General features: G+C 39.9%; 1 protein-coding gene across 21 annotated transcripts in view; it reads right to left on the reverse strand.

Moving 5' to 3' along the window:
• The window catches only part of ens (ensconsin), a 358,571-nt gene that overhangs the window by 4,978 nt on the left and 328,387 nt on the right, over positions 1-25,206 (reverse strand). For 13 of the 21 annotated variants that reach the window (XM_065236812.1, XM_065236810.1, XM_065236816.1 and 10 more), the window contains 6 exons: positions 24,675-24,800; positions 23,589-24,068; positions 14,562-14,747; positions 9,950-11,112; positions 9,270-9,892; positions 7,787-8,286 (listed from right to left, as the gene is read on the reverse strand). In XM_065236812.1, the coding sequence (XP_065092884.1) occupies positions 7,787-8,286; positions 9,270-9,892; positions 9,950-11,112; positions 14,562-14,747; positions 23,589-24,068; positions 24,675-24,800 (3,078 nt within the window). Of the gene's footprint in view, positions 1-7,786; positions 8,287-8,842; positions 8,982-9,269; positions 9,893-9,949; positions 11,113-14,561; positions 14,748-23,588; positions 24,069-24,674; positions 24,801-25,206 lie in introns of those variants that run through there. The other 8 variants (XM_065236813.1, XM_065236818.1, XR_010518758.1 and 5 more) reach the window with 7 other exon arrangements.

The raw sequence follows: 25,206 nt of genomic DNA on the forward strand, positions 1-25,206 counted from the left end.
TCGAGGGGTGAATCGATTAGCTTGGGACCGAAGATAGTACCTGTAGTAGAGCTGAGCCAAAAAGTTGAGCACGTTTCTTCGGGGCCTACTAGTCTTAGAGTTACCTGTATGGAACAACTGTGTTTCTTCGAAAAAGGCAACATTGGTTTTTGCAAACATTTCTTTTCATAAATATCTTGGTTGACAATGCCATTTGTCACGAAAATTTCACTTTTCAGCCTACAAGTGCAAATCGGCTGCCAAACCAAGTATTTTTTCGGGCACTTTGACATCTTTTTCTGCTTGAACCTTTCCTTTTTCGGTAGCTTTTGATCTGGGAGCTGCTTGAAAGCCGCCTTGACGTACATTTCATCGTTCATTATAACGCAATCAATCTGCGTGGGAATAAATTAGATTACGCTTATGCGCGAACAAAATTTAGACACGCGGTTCCTCTTCCTTCGACGCCATTTTGATAACTGAATAGAAAATGGCAAAAACAAAATTAAGGCAACATTCCGTACGCACAGACCTACAAAATGAGGGGTGTTCAAGTTTTTTAAATGCACGATTAAACAAAAATCGCCAAATTTGAGTCGACCAATTTTTGATCGTTCCACCCTTTACAATGATAGAAAACCAATAATTGAGCATAAGCATGAACATGATTGACCCTACGAGGCTGCAACTCCGTTATTGAAAGATCAGCTTTAATTACACAGAGAACCAATTGACGTTGCTTTGGACTAGTAATCATCCTCAATGTTTAAATGCTGCTGATTTAAAACAAGGTAATACCAGCGCTGATCAAGAAAGGAATGGGTAGGAATATGTTGACGTAATGATAGAGACCACTAGTTTGTATCAATGAACACGATTTGTTTACATTTGTTACTTAGGACCTTTTGAAAAGTTACGCGAGAAATGTGAGCATTTGCTGATAATCAGTAAGCTGAGCAAACCTAAAAACAAATTTCAACTTTGAGCTCTCAAGGACGTTGTTTACCCCCTGACGATAATAGGTTAAGGTATTGCCGAAGCCAACTTTTCCCCTACTAAAATATTTAAAACAATATATCTTTATGCCATTCGTATTTATAGCATGCTACGAAATAACAAAATACGAAACTAACTATTTTAAATTGGCTCACTACTTGACTAGCCTATTGGTCCCAAGCAAACGATTAACGGACCCCATTCTAGTAGAAATTCTAGTACTACGCAATGTTTGTTTTGAATCGCTATGAAAGTTTGACAGATAAAATGAGGGGTTATTGGTTTTACCTATGTTTCGAGGGGTGAATCGATTAGCTTGGGACCGAAGAGAGTACCAGAGCTGAGCCAAAAAGTTGAGCACGTTATTTCGGGACCTTCTAGTCTTAGAGTTACAGTAACCGGCATAAAAAAAGATCCACCGGCTCACTTGTTAGATAAATCGGTTTTCTTTCCCAAGCACTTTTTAAAAACTATATTATTGCACGTTTTAAGCTTGTTCTAGTACCACTTGTTATAGTACGTGCAAGAGTTTCAATATACGAATCAGTACAGGTCAATCACTAACAAAATTCAAACGCACCCCTTGTTTACGGTATGACATAAAAAAAGATCCACCTGTAGAAAAAAAATTTGCCGTGTAAATTCCGTTGACATACCCCTCACAATTCCTAATGTTGACATTTGTTTATTTACATTCATCGCAAATCTCTGCTGCAGCGCTGAGAAGTAAACGTATTGTGCGAAAGTAACGAGTTTTTGAAAGTTCAAATATGGGTGGAAAGAAAATCTCGTATCAAATTCGGAATCTAATCGTTCGTGACTTTGAGAAAAACGAATCTCAGCGCAAAATTGCCGAAAAATACTCTGTGAGTCGCGGTGCGGTTCAAAAGATAATTTTGAAGCACCAACGGGTTGGAAGCGTTGCAGATCGATCTGGACGAGGACTTAAACGTAAATCTGATCACCGAGAGGACTCCAGAATCATCCGGGAAATCAAAAAGGATCCGTTTGTTACCATCCGCGGAGTGAAAGAAAAGTTGAACCTAACAATATCCGAACGAACAATTCGACGCCGCATTGCTGAGCACGGCTTAAAGAGTTATTTTGCTCGGAAGCGGCCGTTCATCAGCAAGGTCAATAAGGAAAAGCGTCTGAGGTTTGCAAGAACCCACATCAATAAGCCCCTGGAATTCTGGAAACGTGTTATCTGGTCAGATGAATCGAAGTTTGAGCTTTTTAACAAAAAACGACGTTTGCGAGTATGGCGGAAAAGCGATGAAGGGCTCCAGGACAAACATCTTCAAGCAACCATGAAGCACGGTGGAGGAAATATTATGGTCTGGGGTTGTTTCTCATGGTTTGGTGTGGGAAATCTGGTCCTGATCAATGGGATCATGACAGCGGAAGGCTATATTGACATTCTTAACGAAAATTTGGAAGAGTCTTTGCTAAAAATGAAATTGGAAGACAACTACATCTTCCAGCAGGATAACGATCCCAAGCACACGGCAAAGAAAACGCTCGCATTCTTTCGAGCCTGTCGCATCAAACCCTTGGAATGGCCACCCTAGAGCCCTGACTTGAACCCAATCGAGAATCTCTGGGCAATTCTCGATAACAGAGTGGAAAAGACCGGCGTAACCAACAAGCAGACATATTTTGCTGCCCTGGAGAAGGCCTGGAATGAACTGGATCCACAGCACCTCAGAAACCTCTTCGAAAGCATGCCGAAACGACTGCAGTCCATTATCGAAGCGAAGGGAGGTCATATTAACTACTGACCAGCTGATCATAATCGATTTTGTATGATTATAACACATGAAACATAAAATGGATCTTTTTTTATGTCATACCTCAAAAAGTCATGCGAATTGAATTTGTTGTTTATTTTAAGTTTTGGAATAAAAATTACCAATATCGTTGAGTCAAAATAAACTTTTGTTATTTAGTTATCTGAGACATAAATCATATTAATTGACTTTTTGAAAAATAAATGAGTTTTACATGCATTTTTACATTCGACATCGGTGGATCTTTTTTTATGCCGGTCACTGTACCTCTATGGTATAGTCATAGAGGTAACTCTAAGACCACTGGGTCCCGAAGAAAATCATTATTATTTTTGGCTCACTCAGTACCAGAACAACGGTCCCAAGCAGTCCCAAGCTATTTCACTCACCCCTGCATGTTCTGCATGAATCCACACACCCCTGATGTTATCTGTCAAACTTTCATAGCGAATCAAAACAAACATAGTGTAGTAATAGAATTTCAACTAGAATGGGGTACGCCATAGAAGTACTTGGGACCAATAGGCTACTCAAGCAGTGAATCAATTTAAAATCGTTAGTTTCCACCGCCTGGTATAGTGCTGTCGTCTGGTGCCCATACCAGGAATGCTGAATAGCCAGATTTGAGAGTGTACAGAGAATGTTTGTTCGCTACGCGCTTCGTCATCTGCCTTGGCGTGACACGGCTAACTTGCCGTCTTTTTTTTCCCTCTGTTCGGGACCTAACACCACTGCGACCAGTAATTTGATCTATTGTAGTAAACTTGCCGACTTACGTGGATGGCTGTCATCTGCTTGGCATTGACACCTTGGAACAAAGAAGACGGAACGCTCAAGCTGTGTTTGCTGCTAAGATTATTACCAGTGAGATTGATTCCCCCGAATTACTTCGGCAGCTTTTCTTTTACGCACCTGAGATAGTGATTAGACAGCGTAATTTTGTACATCTCGCAGCAGACGTCTATGCACGAACCCCTCATTTTATCTGTCAAACTTTCATAGCGAATCAAAACAAACATCGTGTAGTACTAGAATTTCAACTAGAATGGGGTACGCTAATCGATTTGCTTGGGACCAATAGGCTAGTCAAGCAGTGAGCCAATTTAAAATCGTAAGTTTCCACCGGTTGACTATACTCTAAGATTGAACGTACTAACGAACGCGAAAGTCTTCAAATATTTTGAACATAAAGCCAAGCTGCCTGTTAGCTTTAGTCAGGATGTCATTGTACCCAAGTAAACATAGGCACGCTATTTCACCTTTTTGGTTATATACAGCTGAACAACGGCTATACCAGTGTTGGCAAGTTCTGATGAGGCCCGTACATAGCCAAAAAGGCGAAATAACGTGCCTGTGGTTACTTGGGTAGTGCGGTTTGAAGGTCAATTCACAGTCGAGTGTTACCCCCCAAATCTTTGACCCGGCTAATCCTCTCTAATGTTTGCCCGGAAATGAAATAATCAAATATTATCGGGTTTTGTTTGCGGTAAAATGATATCACATTGCACTTGTTGATGCTGAGCGTCAAAAAATTACGGGAGCACCAACTCTGCCTTACGATCTACAATCAGCTGCAACTCGTCACAATCAGCGATGCAATTGATAACCACATACATTTTGACATCGTCAGCGTAGAATAGCCGGCATCCAGGTGGCAGTAGACACGAAAGCTCGTTGACGAAAAGCGAAAACATAAGGGGTCCCAGATTACTTCCTTGGGGAACGCCGGAAACGTTCGTGAACACTTCAGAACGAGAGAATCCAATCTTAACGTAAAGCGAACGGTTCGTAAGGTAAGATTTGAACCACGAGATGAAGGATCCAGACACTCCGAGTTTCTCAGGCTTGCACAAAAGAATGTTGAGGTCTACTCGGTCAAATGCAGTCTTAAGATCAGTTTAAACAGCGCCGATTTGTCCGCCAGAGTCCTTGGTCCGAACGCAGAGCGACACGAATTCGGTCAAATTGGTTGTAACTGACCGTTTTGGGTAGAATCCATGCTGTGGAGATGTAATTTTTACAAGAGCTGAAGCGCGCCTCATTGATGATGATCTCGAATACTTTGGAGCAGCAACATATTGATGTGATGCCTCTGTAATTCTGGACATTCCTTTTATCGCCTTTCTTGTGGACGGGGAACATATACGAAAATTTCCACGCTTCAGGAAATTTAGTCTCCTGTTAGTGAGAGATTAAATAACTTCACCAAGGGAGTGAGCAACGACTCTGAAAACAGCTTCAGAACGGACGCAGGAATGCCGTCTGGCCCGGCAGCAAACGAGAGTTTCAACCTTTGAAGAGCTAGATTGACGGTATGTTCACTGATGTGAAACGGACGGAGCTCAAATGCATCTGTTGGAGAATCGCTTATAGCAATCGTGACTTGATTTGGTGAGACCGAAGATGCATTGAACGAACTCATGAAATGTTGAGCAAATAGGCGGCATTTCTCTGGTTTAGATTAAGCGGTTTGCTCATCGAGATGAACTGACAATGGCAAACCGACTTCGTTCTTTTTAGAGTTTACATACGACCACAGAAACGCTTTGGATTTCTGCGAAGAGATGATTGCGTACGGAAGACATATCGTCGATACAGGAATCTTTTGTATTTCCTATAGTCGTTACTTGTGCGGTTGAACTCCTGCTTCGTAATGTACGAACGATTTTGGCAGTATCTTCGTAGCAATTTAGCCCTATACCGTTTCAGTCGACGCAAGTAACCGTTAGACCACGGTGGCTTTGGTGCGGGGCGGGCAATAGGTACAAATTCAGCCATGATATCCCAAATCATTTGACTGAAATATTCAACGGCATCATCAACACATCCAGCTAATTCTAATGGTCGCCAGTCGATACCGGAAATAGCAGCACTTATCGCAATATAGTCGGCTCGACAGAGTGTACGATTATTTTCGGAACAATCCTCAAAAACGATTGGCGCTGGGAGGTTAATCAGGACGTCTAAAGCAGGGTGGTCTGCATCCAGAAAGATCAGAGGTTCTATGGCTTCCGAAACGGTGCTTGCGAGAGTTGCAGCTTCGTTAGACAGAACAAGGTCTAGAAAGCGAGCGTTCCTATTCAATACACCATTGATCTGCGTGAGGCCATGTAAAGCGAAACCGTCGAAAACTAGTCGTTGAACTAGCAGCCGATAGAACCGATTGAGGCACAACCTGGAAAGACCTATCGTACGACTTACTCCACCGGAGCAAAGGCCTGGTTATAATCTTCGAGCTGCAGAGTATAGTCATTGAATTCCAATGACATCGTTGCGGCGGTCTGGAGGTAAATAGATCACGCCTACACTAATAACTCGACTTGGCGTAGTGATTCTAACCCACAGCTGTTATAGAGCATCGGAAATAGGTGAGATGGGGATGAAAACAATAAATATTTGTTTGTATCCAATGTATGCTTTACATTTGACTGCAACCTAAATTTTCAGACTGATATGACCTTAGAAATTGCTGTTAAAATGAGTTGTATCCACCGTTTCACTTGCTCCGGTGTACCTTACGTCTTTTGAGTAGTTCTTGAGTTTTTATAACCCGTAGTATCATCGAACAAATTAATAAATGGGAAATAGACGCTTTTTAAGATTCAATTTTCGCCCTGCAAAATTTTGACATCTGCATCATTAATACGTTTTTCAGACCTATTAAGTGGACTTTTTTTTAAATGCTGATTTAAAGAGTCGAAACAGCTCACGGCTAAAAATTGTGGCGGTGAGCCCTACAGTGGTGTCTGAGTAGTCGTTTTCAGATATATGTATTTATTATATTAGTAAGAGAACATGCACAAATGACGTAGAATTTTAGTGGGGGGTCACCAGCCATGTATTAGGTATAGCAAAATACACTACGATAGGGATACGTCATTCATGGATGGTCCCTACGACCGCTTCATGTTCGTCAGTCTATGACCTCTAGCGTTCTTGGACATTAAAATTATGTATTACACCAATATACAGACAAATCAAACAGATTGCTACATTCCCTGCATTAGTTCCAAAACGAAGAAAAAACGAGATCCTTTCATTACGAAAAACCACCCTGATTGATTCAACACAAGAAATAACTGTCAATCAATTTCTCTCTTTGAATCTCACCATCCATCCCACACCGTACAAACCCATTCAGATGAAGAAAAAAAAACACAAACTCGCTAGAATCCACGGCGTAGCACAGCGCAAACACTTACTAACTGTATACTAATCACTCGATCGGATGGCGGCCAGCAGGCAACCATAAATAAATGCGATGACGTACAATACCAGTGCCGATTGTTTGTAGGAGAGGTCTATGGTATTTTTGTTTATGTGTAGGTGGTATGCGTTTTTGTGATAAGGTGGAAAGCACAAAGTTTACACAGAGGCAGGTAAAGCAGTGGAATCCAAGAAGGGATGGAGCGTTGTGGAGATGTATGTGTGTTTGTATAGTTGGAAGCGGATCAGTGGATGGCAGGTGTTGTTGCAGTTGTAGTTGTTGTTGGAGGGTTGAAGGAAACAATAGAAAAGAAAGAATACACATAAACTGATGAGACAAAGACAGTTGTGAAGATTGGTTGATTGGTGGGACGATGTAGTACTAGAATGTGAACAAAGTTGAATTTTGAAAGATTGGAGTTTGCTAATCTAAATACAATCACGCGCAAAATTCTAGTACTACTTTAGAAACTGATAGATTGTGCAAATGAATTGAAATTCTAGAGATTGAAGCGATTCTTAATGAAACTTTGCAAATTAAAGTCTAATACTATCGACAGACATACAAAGTACACCGCTGTACTGCTTTAAGCTAGTACCACAAATTATACAATTTGAGTGACTAGGCTAAATAAGAACAACGGTGTACTTTGTATTTCTGTCGATAGTATAACATAAATATGATACAACTATGGAAAGTCACACACCACGAGATGAGAGTAACCAACCACCCTGATGGTAGGGGTTCAGGTGATTGGTTCTAGTACTCCAAATGAAACAGAATTTATAGATTTACAAAACTGAACTTGATTTACCTCGGTTGTCTTGACTGTCGGATGTTGCGACTAGCCTCGTGGAATTATTATTTAGGAAATTGCTATTACTAATCAGATTTGCATCGCTGCTGGCGAATAGAGGGTTGGAGGAGGAAGTTGAGGTACCATTACTACTGCTATCGATAAGGTCAGCAGCATGACTGCTGTTGATGTCATTGTTGTTAATGATGCTGTTGTTGTTGTCGATGTTAAGGTTGAAGGGATCATCTTCACTGACGGTCGCCGCATTTGGCTGCTCTGCCTCGTCGGGCAACGATTGGAAACTACTGAAATCGAGCAACTGGCCGACAACTGTCGTACCGGTCGTTGTTGTCGTCGTCGTACTTATGGAGGTCGAATCCAACTGATTGTTGTGATTTTCACTGCCTTCGACGTCGTCGGCTGCTGACGAGAGCGCAAACTCTATGGGTGGTTGACTGTTAGTGTCGAAGTGCGCCAGGAATTTGGCGGTACCGTCAACAGCCGGTGTATTTTGTGTACTAGAATCGGGTTTGGAATAGATAGAGCAAACGTGGAAAACGAGGGTTAATGAGGCTGTCCAAGTTTCCGGCGGCTAGCAAAACATTCGACAGGCTGCTGGCTTCGTTCGACGACACGCAGGGGGAAAGGGGATGAATAAAAATAAGCTTGTTGTTCTAGTACCGCATATGAAGGTAAATAAAAAAATACATTAAAACTATTCTATTACCAACATTGCTTCATATGAAGCTCGCAACGGGAATAGAGCAACTAAGACAACATACTGTACTAGATTGGTTACACTGCATTACACCTATTTTAGAAATCTAGTACTTCTGAAATTAAACTAATAATCACCACTAAAGTTTTAAAACAGCTAGTGAGAGTTTTGATTAGATTTTTGTGTGATCGTGAGTGGGGAAACGAGTTGATTAGCAAGTTTTTTTGCTGAATTTTTTTTCGGAGCGCATTATTTATGGTTACACAGAAATTACACGACAAAACACATTGCTTGGCATAAGAATAGATTAAAAACGGCATAACTCACTAAACAGCGTCTAGTACAGATATAGGTACCTATTGTCAATTGGGATTCGGTATTTTAATTTTGTACTCTCTTTCAAGTATCTCTCACTTTCGCTCTGTCAACACACTTTCTCTCTTTCCTGCGTACAACCCAAACTCTTAGCACTCTTAAATATCCGCCACACGTAATCTAGAAAAAAAAATCGGAGCACAATGTGAGCATTAGAAAGGCGGATCAACACTAGCTGCGCGCAGAACAATTTTAGCGGATTAATCCACACGTTTGGTAGTACTTGACTTCGTAACAATCTAGTACTACAAATAGCAACTTTAACAGAACCAAAGCAGACAGTGAAGCGAACATGTTTACATCAGGAACGCAGCGTTCTAGTGCTTCAAAACTATCTTCGCACGAGGAATTCAAGCCATTAAAAGGGGGAGTTAGTGTAATAGAAACAATAGAAAAACGTCTACTTACAACACATTATCAATACTGCCGTTCTTGTGACCGTTGGTTTGACCGCTCATGATCGCATCTTCGATGATCAGCTCGGTCGTTTCGGCAATAGTCGTCGCCCCGGGTGTCAACTTTCCGTTGGTGGTGGCACCAACGGCGGGCATTGAGCTGGACTCTAGCGACGAGGGCTGCTGGCTGCTACCGTTATCACTGCCTCCGTTGCTGGTGGCATTACTGTTCATATTATTGTTAAAGCTACCTAGTAGAAGGTTCTCCTTCTCCGTTACCGAGCGCTCATACTCGGCATTGTTGCTGACGGGGGCGGTTGTGCCACTGCTGCTGTTGTTGTTATTGTTGTGATTGCTGGTAAGACTGCTATCGTTGCTGTTATTGTTCTCTTGGTTCTGTTGGTCTCCTTCAGCCAGGGACAGAGACTGGACGCCCTGCTCGAGCGATTCAGTTTGCTCTTCGACTGTTGGAGGGACGTGGGGAGTAGATTCAACGGCCGGCTGCTGTTGCTGCTGTTCGATCGAACCCAGCATTGAGTCGGTCATCGACATCGTCGATTCAGCCATGGCGGCCGCTGTGTTGGACGTCACAATGACACTTTTGCTCATGGCATTATCTTTGTTCTCTTCGGATTGCTGCGGAAGAAAAATAGTCAACCAACAAAATCATCAATCAATACGGCTAAAACTTACCTTAGTTGGAGTATTGTTGGCGCTTCCCTTGGCTCGCGTTCGGGACATAATCGCTTCCACTCGCTTGCGTCGTTCTTCGCGTTCCTTTTCCTCTTTCTTAAGTCTTTCGGCCATTTCGATGCGTTGCCGTTCGGCTTCTTCGCGAGCCTTCTTTTCGGCTTCCTCGCGTTCTACCTTCTGGCGGGCTTCGTCCTCCCGACGTAGGCGCTCATCCTCTTCACGTTTCTCGGCATCTTGAATGGCCTGCTGCAGTCGCTCTTCCTCGAGACGGCGCTGCTCTTCGACCAAACGGATCGTCTCTTCCTCTAGCTTGCGAAGGCGTTCTTCCTCCTCAAGCTGACGTTGCTGTTCAGCTTCCTCTTCGGCAGCAATTCGCTGTCGTTCAAGTTCAGCTTGACGCTCGGCTTCTTCTCGAGCCAGACGTCGCCGCTCGGCCAGAGCTGCTTTGGCTTCTTCTTCCGTGTTGATGCGCTTGGCAATCATGGAGGCGGTCATCATGTCTACACTGGAACCATCCAAAGCCTGATTCGGATCCAGTTTGTTGCCAGCCGTGGTACTTTCCTTCATTTCATCCTTTTTTTCTTCGTGACTGCTGACTTCCATGACTCTTGGCAACTGTTCGATCTTTCTCTGTTCAACATGCACTTCTTCCACAATCTTCGTTTCGCTTACAACAACCACCTGCGGTTGTTGCTGCTCAACAGTTTCAATGACGGTGGTAACATCGCCCGATTGCACTACCACTTCCTCTTGTTTCTGTTGTTTCTGCTCTACAGTTTCAACTTTCTCTTCGGTGCTGCTCTTGGCACTGATCGAAGAACCTTCCTTCACCAAAGACATTTGCTGTGGCTGTTGTGAATGATCATCGGCAACTGGTTGTTTCTTCTGTTTCTGCAGCGAATCCTGCATCGTGCGGTTGGCCTTTTCCGGTCCGGGTGACTGAAGCGGAGTAGACGACGCCTTCGGTGTACCTCGGGCACTGCCGCCACCGCCTCCTAGCCGTGGCTTCTCGGACGGCGTATGGTGCTTCTTGGCTGCGCTGTCGACCGATGGTGCCGTGGGTGGCCTGGCCGGAGTGCTGGCCCCATTCTGAGAACGCTTGCGCTCCAAACTAGTGGAGCTGGTGTTGTTCGCTGCGGAAATTTTCGGAAGTGGTGGTTTCTCTGTCGTGGTAGAAAGGAAGGGGTAGAAAAAAGTTTGTTTCCGTTAGTTTGCAGTATGGGTAGTATGCAATAGAAATCTAATTTCGATCCCTGATCGATGGATCGATTTTACCTGAATGTTTGGAGGAATGGTCTGCTGGAAGTAAAATTTGTATTTATATGTTTTCATATTTCATATAGGGGAATGTACGTATTCTCGGCAACCTAAGCAGCGACCTTCTTTCTATAGCCTTTTTCTCTAAGGAACGCACACATATGCAGTATTGGTTTGTTTACAATCTTTTGCTGCCAGCTGCTCTAACAATTTCAGTCGAAAGAATTGTCAAAAACTGTTTTGAAACGCTTTTACAAAGCTCCAATCTTCTCTAGTGAGAGCGAGTATTGTCGGCAACCAGTTTTTCTTCGGAAACCGTTCCATTTGAACTGCATGTAAATCTGCTGTTCTATTATCGGCAACTCTAAATCAGCTACAATTTGTAGTGCGTGTGTTGCATTTCAAGAAAACCTTGCTAGATTGCTTTTTCTCAGTGGTAAAAAGATAGTCAAATTGAAGCTGAAAGCATAAAGAATCGTTTGCATGCATTCAGCGAAGTGTTTTCGTAAGAAAATCCAGTGAAAATAGTGTTTCAATTTGTGTTGCCAAAAATAGTCTGTCATGCCGAAGCCGTCATTTCCCCTATTATGTATTCATATGTTTTTGTTTGGATGAATCGCTTTTTTAAGGTGAAACCCTACATAACCCTTTGCACATGTATCTACCGTAGCTTTAAATTTAAAAGGACTCCAGGTCAAATTTAACTTAAAGGGACAAAAGTTCGAAATGGACAATAAGTCGATAAGGTAACGTCGAGTTGAAAGATCGAAAAGTTCAAAAGGTACCGTCAAAATCGACAAAACGAACTCACGTGATGTTCTTTTAGCATCCATGCAGCATCATGTGTATTTATACTTTTTGTCACCCTAACTTTGATTCGACCTTTTGTTCATTCAACCTTTTGTCAATTCGACCTTTTGTGCTTCGACCTATATTCACCGACGAACCGACGTGCCATCTCATAGAAGCTACATTCAAATTCTTGCCCAATACGCCATATTTAAAAACCGTTAAACACTACCGCCATCTACTCATCCGATCGCGTCATATCGTGAGCAAGGACATGAACACACGTAAAATTTATATTGACGTTTGCATCTCACCTCGTTTGACAGATCTGATCGACTCGCTCATTGGAATAATCGAATTTCGGACAAACGAAATGCTCTACACGGCGAATGAGAACGATGCAAATTTGACTTTAGTTAACTCATAAATCACATAACAGCTATGAGTTAATTTGCCTCATGTTTTCCCAGGCTTTTCCAGGTTTGTCCAGGTAAAACTTCCCAAAGATGAGAAAAGTAAAGATTGGATTCACTCAGTCGACTGAGTAAAATTTTCGTCAATGTTCCTCATTTTTGGACACCTGATATTAAAAGAGGCCGGTTTTGGGCAATGGCCGTTCTTTTTACAAATTTCCCTAATCCCACAACGGCACAACATTTTCACAGCGGTACAGAACCCTATCACTTCTGTGGTATACTGCTGTTCTTGCACAAGAAACGTGAAGGTTCTGAATATACAACATAAACGAGAAAAACATATGAACTTGTGACCAAACGGTTACAGAGTTAAGCAGATTTGGGAGATGTTTAGATATTTTCACAAGAGACACATACAATTTGGATTTACAATGTGCGTGTCATGTTAGTATTCTATATAGTTTTTTTTGCAGTGCTTGGATAACTCCTGATCTTAATACGAAGAAGTCGAATAAATCGAGTCATATTAGTTTTTCATACAGTTTTTTTTTGCTTTATTACGTCCCTACTGGGACTTACACCGGCCCTCAACTTATAGCTAATTGGTTTATTATCCAGGTTGGCACCAGTTCCAACCCGTGCGAAACTCAATCCAAGCCAGATTACAAAAACAAACGATTACAATGACGTTTGACAGACAACAAACCGACCCAAACTTGATACCCGATCCAGGTTGGAACTGAATCAAAAACAAGTGTTCTTGGAGCTCTTCCACAATTGGTAATTAAGAGCTTTTTATTAATATAACTGTGTGGCAAGTACAATCATACTCTATGTCCAAGGAAGTCGAGACATTCTTCAATCTGAAAAATTTCAAGACCGGATCGGTAATAGAACTCAGCCGCCTCCAGCATGGTCTTGCTTTATAGCTGTGCCTTTTTCGACTGAGTTAAGGAAGGCCCCTATAGAACACTGTAAGAACTCAATCGTAATGATCTGAAAAAGTGATATCCTTTGAAAAATATGTTGCATGCTCGACCCAAGATTGAGCCCATAACGTCAATCGTTAATTCCTGCAGTTTGTTGTCATGTAGGAGGCTCGGTGGCCTAGTGGCGACCGGTTTTGCTTACCAATAAAGCAATTATCACGCGAAAAAAGTCCTTCCCTCTCCTTAATTGCACAAAATACATGAGATCACCAGAATTTGTACAATGAGGATTGGTCTTCTGTACAGTTACAGTTGATCTTTGCAATAACGCAGCTTTATTCAATTGAAATATCAAGCTCTTCGTACTTTGGTTTTCGATGAGTTCCACCTTAAATGCTATCATTATCTCTAATTCAAAAAAGAATTTCCACAAGTTAGCAAACACTATGTACTTACTCGTCTTGACCGTTGCTGTAAACGTACTCACTGAATCCCGTTTCAAACAGACCATTCCAAACACATCCGGCGTACTCGTTTTACCATCCATCGATCTGAAACCAAAATCTCAATCAAGTGCAAATGTTAGTTAGATAATCTCCTTGAATAAACCTCTGTGATTTGCAACTTACACCGGTTCGGACTCTATTGTGCATCATAAAATTATAACAAATTTAAAATTTACGGTAATCATACGCCAATCATGGAGACAAAGAATCCATTTGCTAGAAAACTGAAGGTATTTAATTCCAATAAAAATATAAACTGTAAACCGGTACTGTTTAAAAAAAATCAACACAAAATCAAACTACGAATAAAAGAACACAAGAATAGTAAATAAACAAAATACAAGGATTTCGAGGAATTTACGGGGTTAGCATTCCGAATGCTGTTTCAAATTTAACTTTGTACACAAAAATACACAAGAAAGTGTTCGTTTGATAGGGTATGCGTGTCGTTATGGAGTTTTGTCCAGTGTTTGGTCTGGTACCATTCTTCCGACATGGTGCGCAGAGAGTAACTGCTAGCTTACGGACTAAGTGGGAGGACATGGAATTTCGTGGACGGGCTAGGCTGGAGGAGGTGCTCGGGAACGCGATAAAAATGATTCCGATGAAAACAGGAGGAAGAAGGAAACGTGTGTGGGTGTGAATGGATAGATGAATGAATGGAATGAAGAAAAAAAATGTACAGATATGTAGGCATGTGTGAGCAAAAACAAACCTTCTTTCGGGCCCGCCGACACGCCGGTAACGGCAATCGAGGCGGGCCGGGGCTTCCGCTGCGGACCGGCCGACTGGGGCAGGGATCGTCGGTACACCACACCGGAGGCGGTCGTTGAGCTGGACATTGCACTGCCCGGGCGCGACGTGTTCAGACTGTTGGGCGTAATTTCACCGGAACGCAAACCTGGAGAGAGCCGGCGCGAAGATCGGCGCGGAGAAAACGGGAAGAGTACACGGATGATGAACGCACGTTTAATGGTGTGTGTGTTTGTGTTTGCAATAGTAAATAGAGAGATAATCGGATGGGTGGATGATAGGTGGGGGGGAATTGGGCGGATGGGGGGAGTGGAATTCCGGGATAATCGGATACGAGTGGGACTTTCCGGGAGGAGAACGGGTTTCGTTGAATTTGATTTTTGGCTGGATTTGTGGAATGTTCAGACATGTCTTGTATAGAATATATTGAGATGAATATAGAATGAATATAAATCTATTTGTAAATGAAAATAATAAATACTGCTGATGATGCGGTATAGTTAAAAGATGATATCTTGAAGCGCATTCCCATTTATTTACAGCGAGGAGTGAGGGGTAAACTAGCAACAAGAGTAATTGTGAACGCAATTCTACTGAATATTTTCCATTAAATTGTACAAATAGCATGCTAGCACAGGTTAGGGTCAGGGCATGGAAGCAATGGCTGCCTGTTTTCAGGATTTGTAGCAGTAGTAGTGTTCTAGTTGGGTAGTCTGAGTCTGGTTTTGGGAATTTGAAGCCCATATTAATATATATATATATAAAAGAATCATTTTCGCAGCTATTGAACTTTGCATACAAGTGAGTAGGTACATTATGAACAGTGAATATCAGGATAAGCTAAAACAACCATTTTATATTAGTTATTTGTTTGATCAGCGAACCACAGGAAAACGAGAGTTTGTTAAGGTTTACTACACCGTTAGAAAAATTCACGCTAAATTCTGTAAATATCCATAAAAAAAAACAAAAAATCGCCTAAGGCCTGTTGCTACCAAAAACAAACATGTAAAATGTGGTAAATGACTGAATTGTAGAAAATTGTTCGAACTTTCATTGAAAAGTATCAACAACATAAATTTTACTCCTACACTGAAAAAAATCAAATTAAAATTAAAAGTTTTTTTTTCCACAAAAATATATTTTTAAAATCATGGGCCAATTTTACAACACCCTCCGCACTGCTCTTGCGATCTATATTGAGGTCCCCAACAACTATGCCGAATAATTCATTTACTGGTCAACAATTATAAAACATGCTCAATTTTGAATAATCCTGAGAAATGCACCGCACAATGCATCCGGATTTGATCTGACAGACAATAAATTTAGATACCCCTCACCATCCCTCTCCAACTGGGGAGAGCCTAAAATTCCATATTTCATTTGGTAAGATTATAGAAATCTTTCATAGTTTATTAAAGTTCACGGCAGGATGGCTGATTTGCAATCTGTAACTTCTGATTTTTTAGAGAGTAAATCTCGGACACTACTGTGATGTCATGCATGAAATTTGCTTCTCATACATGGGGAAGCAGTTTTGTTATTGCATAATTTCTGGTTGCTGATGTTTATACTCCATAAAATGCTAAGTGGAATAGAACAAAGGCTTCCAGACCGTATCACGTTAAATAAAGCCTTTCATACCCTAACTTCTATTCAGAATCTATAACACTTTTGACCTCCCTTAGCTCAGTCGGTGAAGGCGCAGCTGAGCAGTTCTACGCCAAATAGCGAAAAAATAAACAAATTTTAGATTTCACATCTCAGAATTCCATGAAACTTCGCAATGAACCATGTTTGTTCTAGAATTCGGCCATTTTGACAAATGGTTAATTTTTCAAAATGGCGTATTCGAAAATTTTCAATAAATCACATAGCACAAAAGCGGCAAATCTAATAGAAATGACGTCTGAGACAAAATTGTAGGAAACTGGATTGCCTTTTCAGAAAAAAAATACACACTGACTGAAAAGTCACGAATTTTCAAATTATAAAAAAAAACTGTTAAAAATATCAATTACAAAAATAGCGGCACCGGCGGTGTAGTAGTAAGCGTGACTGCCTTCACTCCAAAAGACCTGAAACGGTACGGAAAACAAAATCGACGGGAAACAAATCAAGGAAAAAAATCAATTACGCAAAAAAATACAATTTTTAAATTTTTAAATTTATGTTTGCTTGAAAGCTTATCAAAAAAGCTAGCTTTTTTTTTTAAATGAACACTTCAAAATTGACCGAAATCGTAGAACATAAACTTATAGTAACATTTTTGAGCTTTTTTTAACGCACTATTTATGTGATTTGATTTGATCAAACCGACCTAAAAAGGCGGAATCATATTAGAACCAACCAACCAAGGATGATCTATGGAAGGAAATTGCCGGTGAAGCACGGAATGAAATACGAAGCGTTAGAGAAAAAGTCCAAAGGGTTCCAAAAGAAGCAAATAACGCCGGCGGAAGAGCAGAATATGGTGAGAGCTTTCCATTTATTAAAAAAAAAAATATATCAAATTTACACTAAATACATGCCAGGGTTGAAAAGAATATTTTCGAACCTGGAAGTGTGTATGTATCACCAATATCCATTTGATAACGGTGATGCATCCATGCGGGGCTAATTTTGAGTGAAAGTAACCTCGGAATGGGCGTGACTCTCCAGACATTCTGAAAAGGGTTGCTGGATCTGCAATAGAGCTATCACCTTCTAACTCCCGGACTAAAGCTGTCTACAATGACCATAAATGCGACATTGTGGAGAGAGTTCTTCCATAATAACACTGCCGGCCAGTGGGGGTTAGAGGGAATACACACACACACACACTATTTATGTGATTTGATTTGTGCATAGGAAACGATTTTTTGGACTTAAAATATTTGTATTTTACATAAAAACAATATCAATTATTTGTGGAAAAAAGTTCAAAATATGAACTAATAGCTGATGTTCGTTTGTCAATTTTGAAGTGTCCATTATATCTAGTAGCAATCTTGATAAGCTTTCAAATAAAAATAAGGTTAAATATCTAAAAATGAACTTTTTTGTTATTGAAGTTAACAGCTTGGTTTTAAATCTTTTGATAAAAAATTGTGGCTTTTTTCAGTGTGTATTTTTTTTTTTTGAAAAGGCAATGCAGTTTTCTACAACTTTGTCCCAGGCGTTATTTCGATTAGATGAGCCGTTTCCGAATATGATTTATCGAAAAATATAGATTTTGCCATTTTGAAAAAAATGGGTGGTTATCAAAATGGCAGAATTCTGGTACAAACTTGGTTCATTGTGTTAAGGCGCGAAGTTTCATGAAATTCTGAGAAGGAAAAATAAAATCGATTCGTTAGAAGGCGTGGAACAGCTAGGTGGCTGGGTTCAATTTCTGACCCAGTTTAGGAATTTTTAGGGTTTGAAAATTTCTGGACTTCCCTGGGCATAGATTATGAATGTTTACCACACCCATTGTAGCATGGAAGCTAAGGCCGACACCTGTTGGATCTCCTCTCTGTTCGAATTGATCAGGCCACTGTTTGAAGGGCCAACAACGGATTGGGTGGATCGATAGGAAGTAACTTATGCGCATCCACTTGACGGTAACGAATTTCTTTCTAGCAACATGATCGCATAATTGTTAAAAAAACCAGCCCTCTAACCGGAGGTTGGCCCAATAACTGGAGAGAAGGGCCCGCCCTTTATGCAAGAAATTTTAACAATACGGAATTGAAATTTTAACTCTCCCATCCAAATTGCATCAATTGGTCCCTCAAAATCTCCGGCATTTTCAATGAAATATGTTAATCAGAGTTATGCTTCGGCAACCCATATTTTGCACCAATAGAAACAATAAAATGCACCCTGAAAAATTAATAATTGAACCACAAAATAAACAGATCTAAATTGAAATGCTCATTAAAAATGTGGAGGCAACATGAATAAATGACAAGTGACCAGTAACATTAAAACTATTCTCCATAAAACAAGGGAAATGATCAATAAAAAGATGAAAATATGTCTAAAAAAGCTATGAAATGTTTCCTAAAAATACTGAGTTGTTCCATAAAAAATTAGAAATGCGCCAATAAAAAAGATGAAATGTTCCATGGAACATTAAATCTTTTTTAACCCTCCGTTACTCGCGCTGTTATACTTTGTACCACACACATGAGTTTTCCATTGCCATTTTGTTGCTGAGTTACCAATCGATCTGAAACCAACGAGTATTCATCAAAAAACTTGTTTTGATCTAAACAAGCTAAACTTTGATCACAGTTAACACTTAAAAAATGCAGATAATAGGGAAAATGTAAATGGAAACCGCGTTAATGGTGGCCATACTACGTGGGATTTGATTTAATTGATTACAACATGGAATATATCGAGATCCTGACCAGATAGAAAGTTACTTTCTCCAGCAAAGTTGTTCAGGAGATCATAGCCATGTCGCTGGCGGACAGTAGTTCAGAATTTTCTCACTACGTAGCGCTAGTATACACGTGAAATTCTTATATAAAATATCTAGAGTTCCCAATCAGATAGAAAAGCACTGTCTTCGGCATAGTTGTTCAGGAGGTCAAGGCTTTTTTGCAGGTGGACAGTAGTTCACTTTGCGGCACTACTAAACATGTAAAACTTTGCATATAAAATATCTCTAGATCCTGACCAGATAGAAAGCAAATGTATTCGGCAAAGTTTTTCAGGAAGTCAAGATCTTTTAGTTGGGTTACAATAGTTCAGAATTCACTATGCGGTGCTAGTATATACGTGCCTTTCATTCAATAGTTCGAGATCTTGATCAGCTAGAAAGTTTCTGTCTTCAGCAAAGTTGTTTAGGGAGTCAAGACTTTTTGGCTGGTAAACAGTAGTTGAGAATTTTCTTACCACGTGGTGTTAGTATACATGTACACTTCTCGCATATGTTATATCTCGAGATCCTAATCAGATAGAAAATTACTGTCTACTACAAAATTGTTCAGGAGGTCAAGGTCTTTTGGCTGGTGGACAGTAGTTCAGACTTTTCTCACTTCATGGTGCTAGTATACATGTGAAATTCTCTCATATACAATATCTCAAGTAGAAAATTACTGTCGCCGGCGAAGATGTTCAGGATATCACAAAATTTTTGCTCGTGGACAGTTGTTCAAAATTTTCTTACTACGAAGCGCTAGTGAAATGTGAAATTCTCGTCTGTGATATATCTCGAGATCCTGACCAGATAGAAAGTTACTGTCTTGAACAAAGTTGTAAACGAGGTTGAAGCCTAGAGTTAGTGAGAAAATTCTGAACTACTGTCCACCAGCCAAAAGACCATGACCTCCTGAACAACTTTGTTGTTGACAGTAACTTTCTATCTGATCAGGATCTCGAGCTATGGTATATGCGAAAATTGCACGTATATACTAGCGACACGTAGTGAAAATTTTCTGAACTACTCCACCAACGAAGAGATCTTAACTTCTTGAAAAACTTTGCCGAAGACAGTAACTTTTTATATGGTAAGGATCTAGAGATATTTCTTATATGCGAGAATTTTACATGTATACTAGCGCCGCGAAGTGAGAAAAGTCTGAACTACTGTCCACCAATGAAAAGGCCTTGACCTTCTGAACAACTTTGTCGACGACAGTAACTTTCTATCTGATCATGATCTCGAGATATATCACATGCGATAATTTCACATGTATTCTAGCGCTACGTAGTGAGAAAATTCTGAACTACTTTCCTTCAGCGAAAAGGTTATGATCTCTAGAACAACTTTGCCAAAGACAAAAACTTTCTATCTGGTCAGGATCTCGAGATTTTCTATGTTGTAACCAATTAAGTCAAATTCCACGTAGTACGAACACCGTTTACGCGGTTTCCAGTCACATTTTCTCTATTTCCGCATTTTTTGTAGGTTAACTTAGTTAACTTGTTTTTAGTTAAAAACAAGTTTTTTAAGGAATACCCGTTGGTTTCATATCGATTGGTAGCTCGGCTGCAAAATGGCAATGGAAAACTCACACTGTTGTACAAAGTACAACGCGCGAGTACTCGTGTTATAAAAGTTGGCGCGAGTAACCGAGGGTTAATGGCACATTTCATATTGTCTCATTTTATATTTTCATGGAACATTTCAGTACTTTTAGGGAACATTTCACCTTTAAGAAGCTTCTTTTGGACGCTTGCGCGTCATTCCGCTCCTCTAACTAAAAAAAACACGGTCTGGAAAGTAAATCTACACACTAATTCAGTCAGTAAGGTTTAACTGGGCTTTTATATTGCGAAACTGATCGGTAAAAAATTAAAAATCTGTGAAAAATTTAAAAATTAGATAATTTATTCTGAACTTGAACATATTTAGTTCTGTTAATGAGAAAAAATAAAATTTGTCAATTTCATTGATTCCTTACGGATAACGGCCATTTAATATTTACCGACTTTTCCTGCAATTCAAAAACCACCCAATAAAAAAATACTGACTAAATTAATCCAAGTACGTACGCAGCAAGAAGAAGATGCAAATTTAATTTAATGTTCCTTAAAAAAGCTGAAATGTTCTCTAAGAAATATTGAATGCGTTAATAAAAAAATATGAAATGAACCAATACAAAAGAGGAAAATATTCCATAACCTTCAGCGATTTCAATGAAATAATTTATAGTTTTTATTTGCCACATGCCCGTCACTTCACTCCTCTAATTAAAAAAGATACGGGCAGGATAGTAAATCTACGCAACAAGAAAAAGATTGTTCCCAACACAATAAAAAAAAAATGTATGAGCCAATAAAAAAGATGAAATGTTTTATAACAATCGCTGAAGTTTATGGAACATTTCAGTATTTATTTGGGAATAATTCATAACTTTTCAATGGAATATTTTATGTTTCTTTTTGATTATTTCTCTTGTTTTATGGAGAATATTTTTAAATTTACTGGTGCAAATGGTGTCTCTTATGGTGTCTCCACATTTTTTAATTTCAATTTAAAGCATGTTAGTAAGTAAGTATGTTGATTTGAAAGATTATCAAAAATGCGATCTCTGAAATGGACACAATGGATACTTCAAAATTGATCAAAATCGTAGAATATAATTTTGTAGTAAAATTTATGAACTTTTTTCACACAATTTGTGCATAGGAAATGATTTTCTGAACTAAAAAATATGTTTTAAAAATAAACATTATTTGTGGAAAAAAATAGTTTGAAGATTGTACCAATAGTTTGGGTCAATCTTGAAATGTCAATTGTATCCATTTCAGAAAAGTAAGCAGTTTTCATAAGCTTTCAAATAAACACAAGTTTAAAAAATTACGAAGATGTACATTTTTTGTTATTAAGTTTTAAGTTTTTTTTTCATTTTTGGACGATTTTTTTTTTACAGAGTTTTTTTTTCTGAAAAGGCAATCCAGTTTCTAAAAACTTTGTCTTTTATATTAGGTGAGCCGTTTTCGTGCAATGGTTTATTGAAAAATATCGAAAACGCCATTTTGAAAATTTAGGCTTCAGTCAAACTGCTCTAATTGCTGAATTCTAGCACAAATGTGAATGATTGTCCATAACAAACAATGATGCAAAATTTCATGCAAATCTGAAATGGTCGATTCAATTTTTGTTTGGATATTTCGCCTGGAGTTGCTCTAACTAAATATAATGATTCGAGTTGCAACCAAACTTGATCAAACTTTGTGAGAGGATGTCCAGGATCTGATTTAAATCACCCTAATTTTGTGGATGTAACAAAAAAAAACTGTGTCTGAAAACGTATGAGCCTAGACATTAAAAAATAAACACTTTTTTTTAAAGATCTAGATAATATTCTCAGTTCAAAATATTATATATTTCCAATCTACAAAATCCTCAAATCTATAATTTCACGCTGGGTTTTATTTCAGTTTAGATCTATAGCGTGATTACAAAAATTTTAATCTAAAGTATTATTTGTCATTGGCGCATAGACCTCAACTTAAAATTGTTTGAGTTTTTTTTTCATTTTTGTACGATTTTTTTCAGCTGATGTACGAATATCTCACGTGTATGCAAAGCAACGGAATTGTTAAAATGATTTTAAACCAATTTGAGTTAACAATTTTATGACCAAACCGTTCACTGAATCCTATATATACCATTATTACAAAATTACCCCACCACCGAAACACAGAGAACGTATACACATACAGAGAGAAAACGTCCCTTTCATCCAACAGTTTGGAACAGATATATGCAAAGGTGGCCCATTCGAGGACAAACAGAAAGCAAGTGAAACTGACGCAAGCATATCCTTCGGCTTAAGATCGATCGATTTTTTTCGCGACTACGTTTATTGATTTGCTAGTTCTAAGTGCTAAATTGCTCAAAAGAGAGTGTATTTACATTGTGCAATGTGGATATAAGGAAAGCTTTAGAAAGATATTTAAAAAGGGAAGACAAAGGTATGAAAGAATAGAATCAGGAAGGAGAACTACTATTTCAAAAATAGGTCAACTGCTTTGCATTCTAGATTGTTGTACTAGAATATTCCATTGGGAATCTACTTCAATTTCAACAGGCGTCCTGCAATTGGCAAGATCCGACTTCCGGTGTTAGAATCCTACGGTAATGTACTACATCCTACATCGTGTCAATAGCCAAACCACCACAAGTCGCCTCCCCAGAACGCGGAGGAAGCATTTGAAAGTCGAGAGAGACAGGAGGGTGATCAAATACGGTGTTGCTTGCTTTCCGCTTCGAGGGAATGTATGGGCCGGGTGAATTGAAGGCACTACATAAAACTAGAGTGTATTAAACACTGCTTAATGGATGGTACTCCTAGGAGTGTGAGTGTGAGAGAAGGTTCCCACGCACCGAATTTCCAAATACTGAGTTATCTCTAGCCTCGTGTTAGCGAACTCCACTGTCCACTGTTACTTGGGGGGGTTACTGAACCAAAGATTATTTACTCTTAAGGAAACACCAACAAAATACCCTACAGCCTTCAGTTTCCGAAGATCTTCGGAAACCGGCGTTCAAATCTCGCACCTGTTGCGGTCGTAGAAGAAGACGTAATCGCCGTGGTCGTGGTCGTCGAACCGTTCAGCTGCTCGCGAACCTGCTGGCGAAGGCGTTCCGTCTTGGTCAGGCGCGAGACCCGTCCGGCCGTGTTGAGCTGGGACATGCTCTTGGAGGTGTCCAGGCGGCCCATCGGTAACGAGTCTCCAAGCGACGAGTTGAACGACGACTTGCGACCTCCCGTGCGGCTCCCCGTGTGCGACTCTTGCGACGGGTGCCGGTACTTGGACGAAGAACTCGCCAGCTGGGACATACTGCGGGACATACGCTTACTGCTGGCGCCACCATCGGTCGTCGGTGATGAACGGGACGACGACAGGGACAGACGGGCCAGGGTCTCCAACTCGTGGGCCTGGCGACGTTCACGCTCGATGATTGCTCTGATGTGTTCGCCATTACGGCGCCGGGGCTGCGCCAGCGTATCCAAGCGTGTCATCGAAAAGGCTCGACCTGTGCAGCACACGTATGTGTGTATGTGTGTTTAGCGTAATCGTATTGAGGTTAGGTTTTGGCAAGCGCGCGGGTTTTTTTTTTTTGTTGAATATTGTATTTTGTTTGCAGACAAACCAAATCACGATGCAAAAAGAAAATTAAAAATCAAGATAGTGAGATATTTTTCGGCAATATTTGGCATGCATTATTATCTTAGGGATGAATTTTATTTTAAATGATGAAAAGATGGACGTAGTACTAGAATAAAAGGGCGGTTTCGCTAACTGGAACAAAAATATTCATGCGAAAAAAGCGCTATTGTTTTCACAAACACAGACGACACAATAATGCGCGGAATCAAAACTGACACAGTAACAAAACAATTTAAATCTATACATAGTTATACTCTAAACGTGGGGAAATTGGAAAATCTCTGCTACTTCTACTAAATGAGTCTATTTTCGGTCATTTTATCAGATGCAATCTTATTATGATCTCAAAATGCGAATGAATGATAATATTCTTTCTTGGATGTTAGACAACCGTTACGGGGGGTGTTATGAGTTAAACAAAAATGAAGGACTAAATAAAAGTTAAATGAAACAAATAAACGAAGAATACTACCTGGTGTTCTGGGAGTGTGAGTGCCGAGAGATGATCTAGAGCTATCGCGAGGACTAGGAATGGTGGGCATAAGATCGGTTTTGCGACGATTGACGGTACGCTGGTAGCTCATGTCAGCTGAATCGTCTGTGCACGCGCAGGACAGCGCACGCACACATACACACACATATATAATCATCATCGGTTTCAGGTACGAGATTATCGTTTTATTTTTCAGTAGTATTCGTAGAGGAAGAAACACAGAGTTTATTTTTATGGAGGGATAGGAGACAGGCGAAGTCGCGCGCGTGGATGTGTGTGTGTGTTTGGTTGGTTTTTGATTTTGATCAGGTTTATTTTCAATTTTTGGTATTTGGTTTTCGACGTCGACGACGGGAAAAAAGAGAAGAGAAAAAAGAAGAAAAATGTATTTATTTGAATTTTGAACTGTCGGAAAAAGTAAATGAGGTTACTGTTCTTTTTTTTTTTTGATTTTTAGAGGAAAAAAACTAAAATCAAATCTGTTAGGAAGAGAAAATCTCCAAACAAAATG

This window comes from Ochlerotatus camptorhynchus, unplaced genomic scaffold (assembly GCF_037179485.1).
Source record: "Ochlerotatus camptorhynchus isolate MF236.1 unplaced genomic scaffold, CSIRO-AGI_Acam_v1.1 ptg000576l, whole genome shotgun sequence".
NCBI lineage: Eukaryota > Metazoa > Arthropoda > Insecta > Diptera > Culicidae > Ochlerotatus > Ochlerotatus camptorhynchus.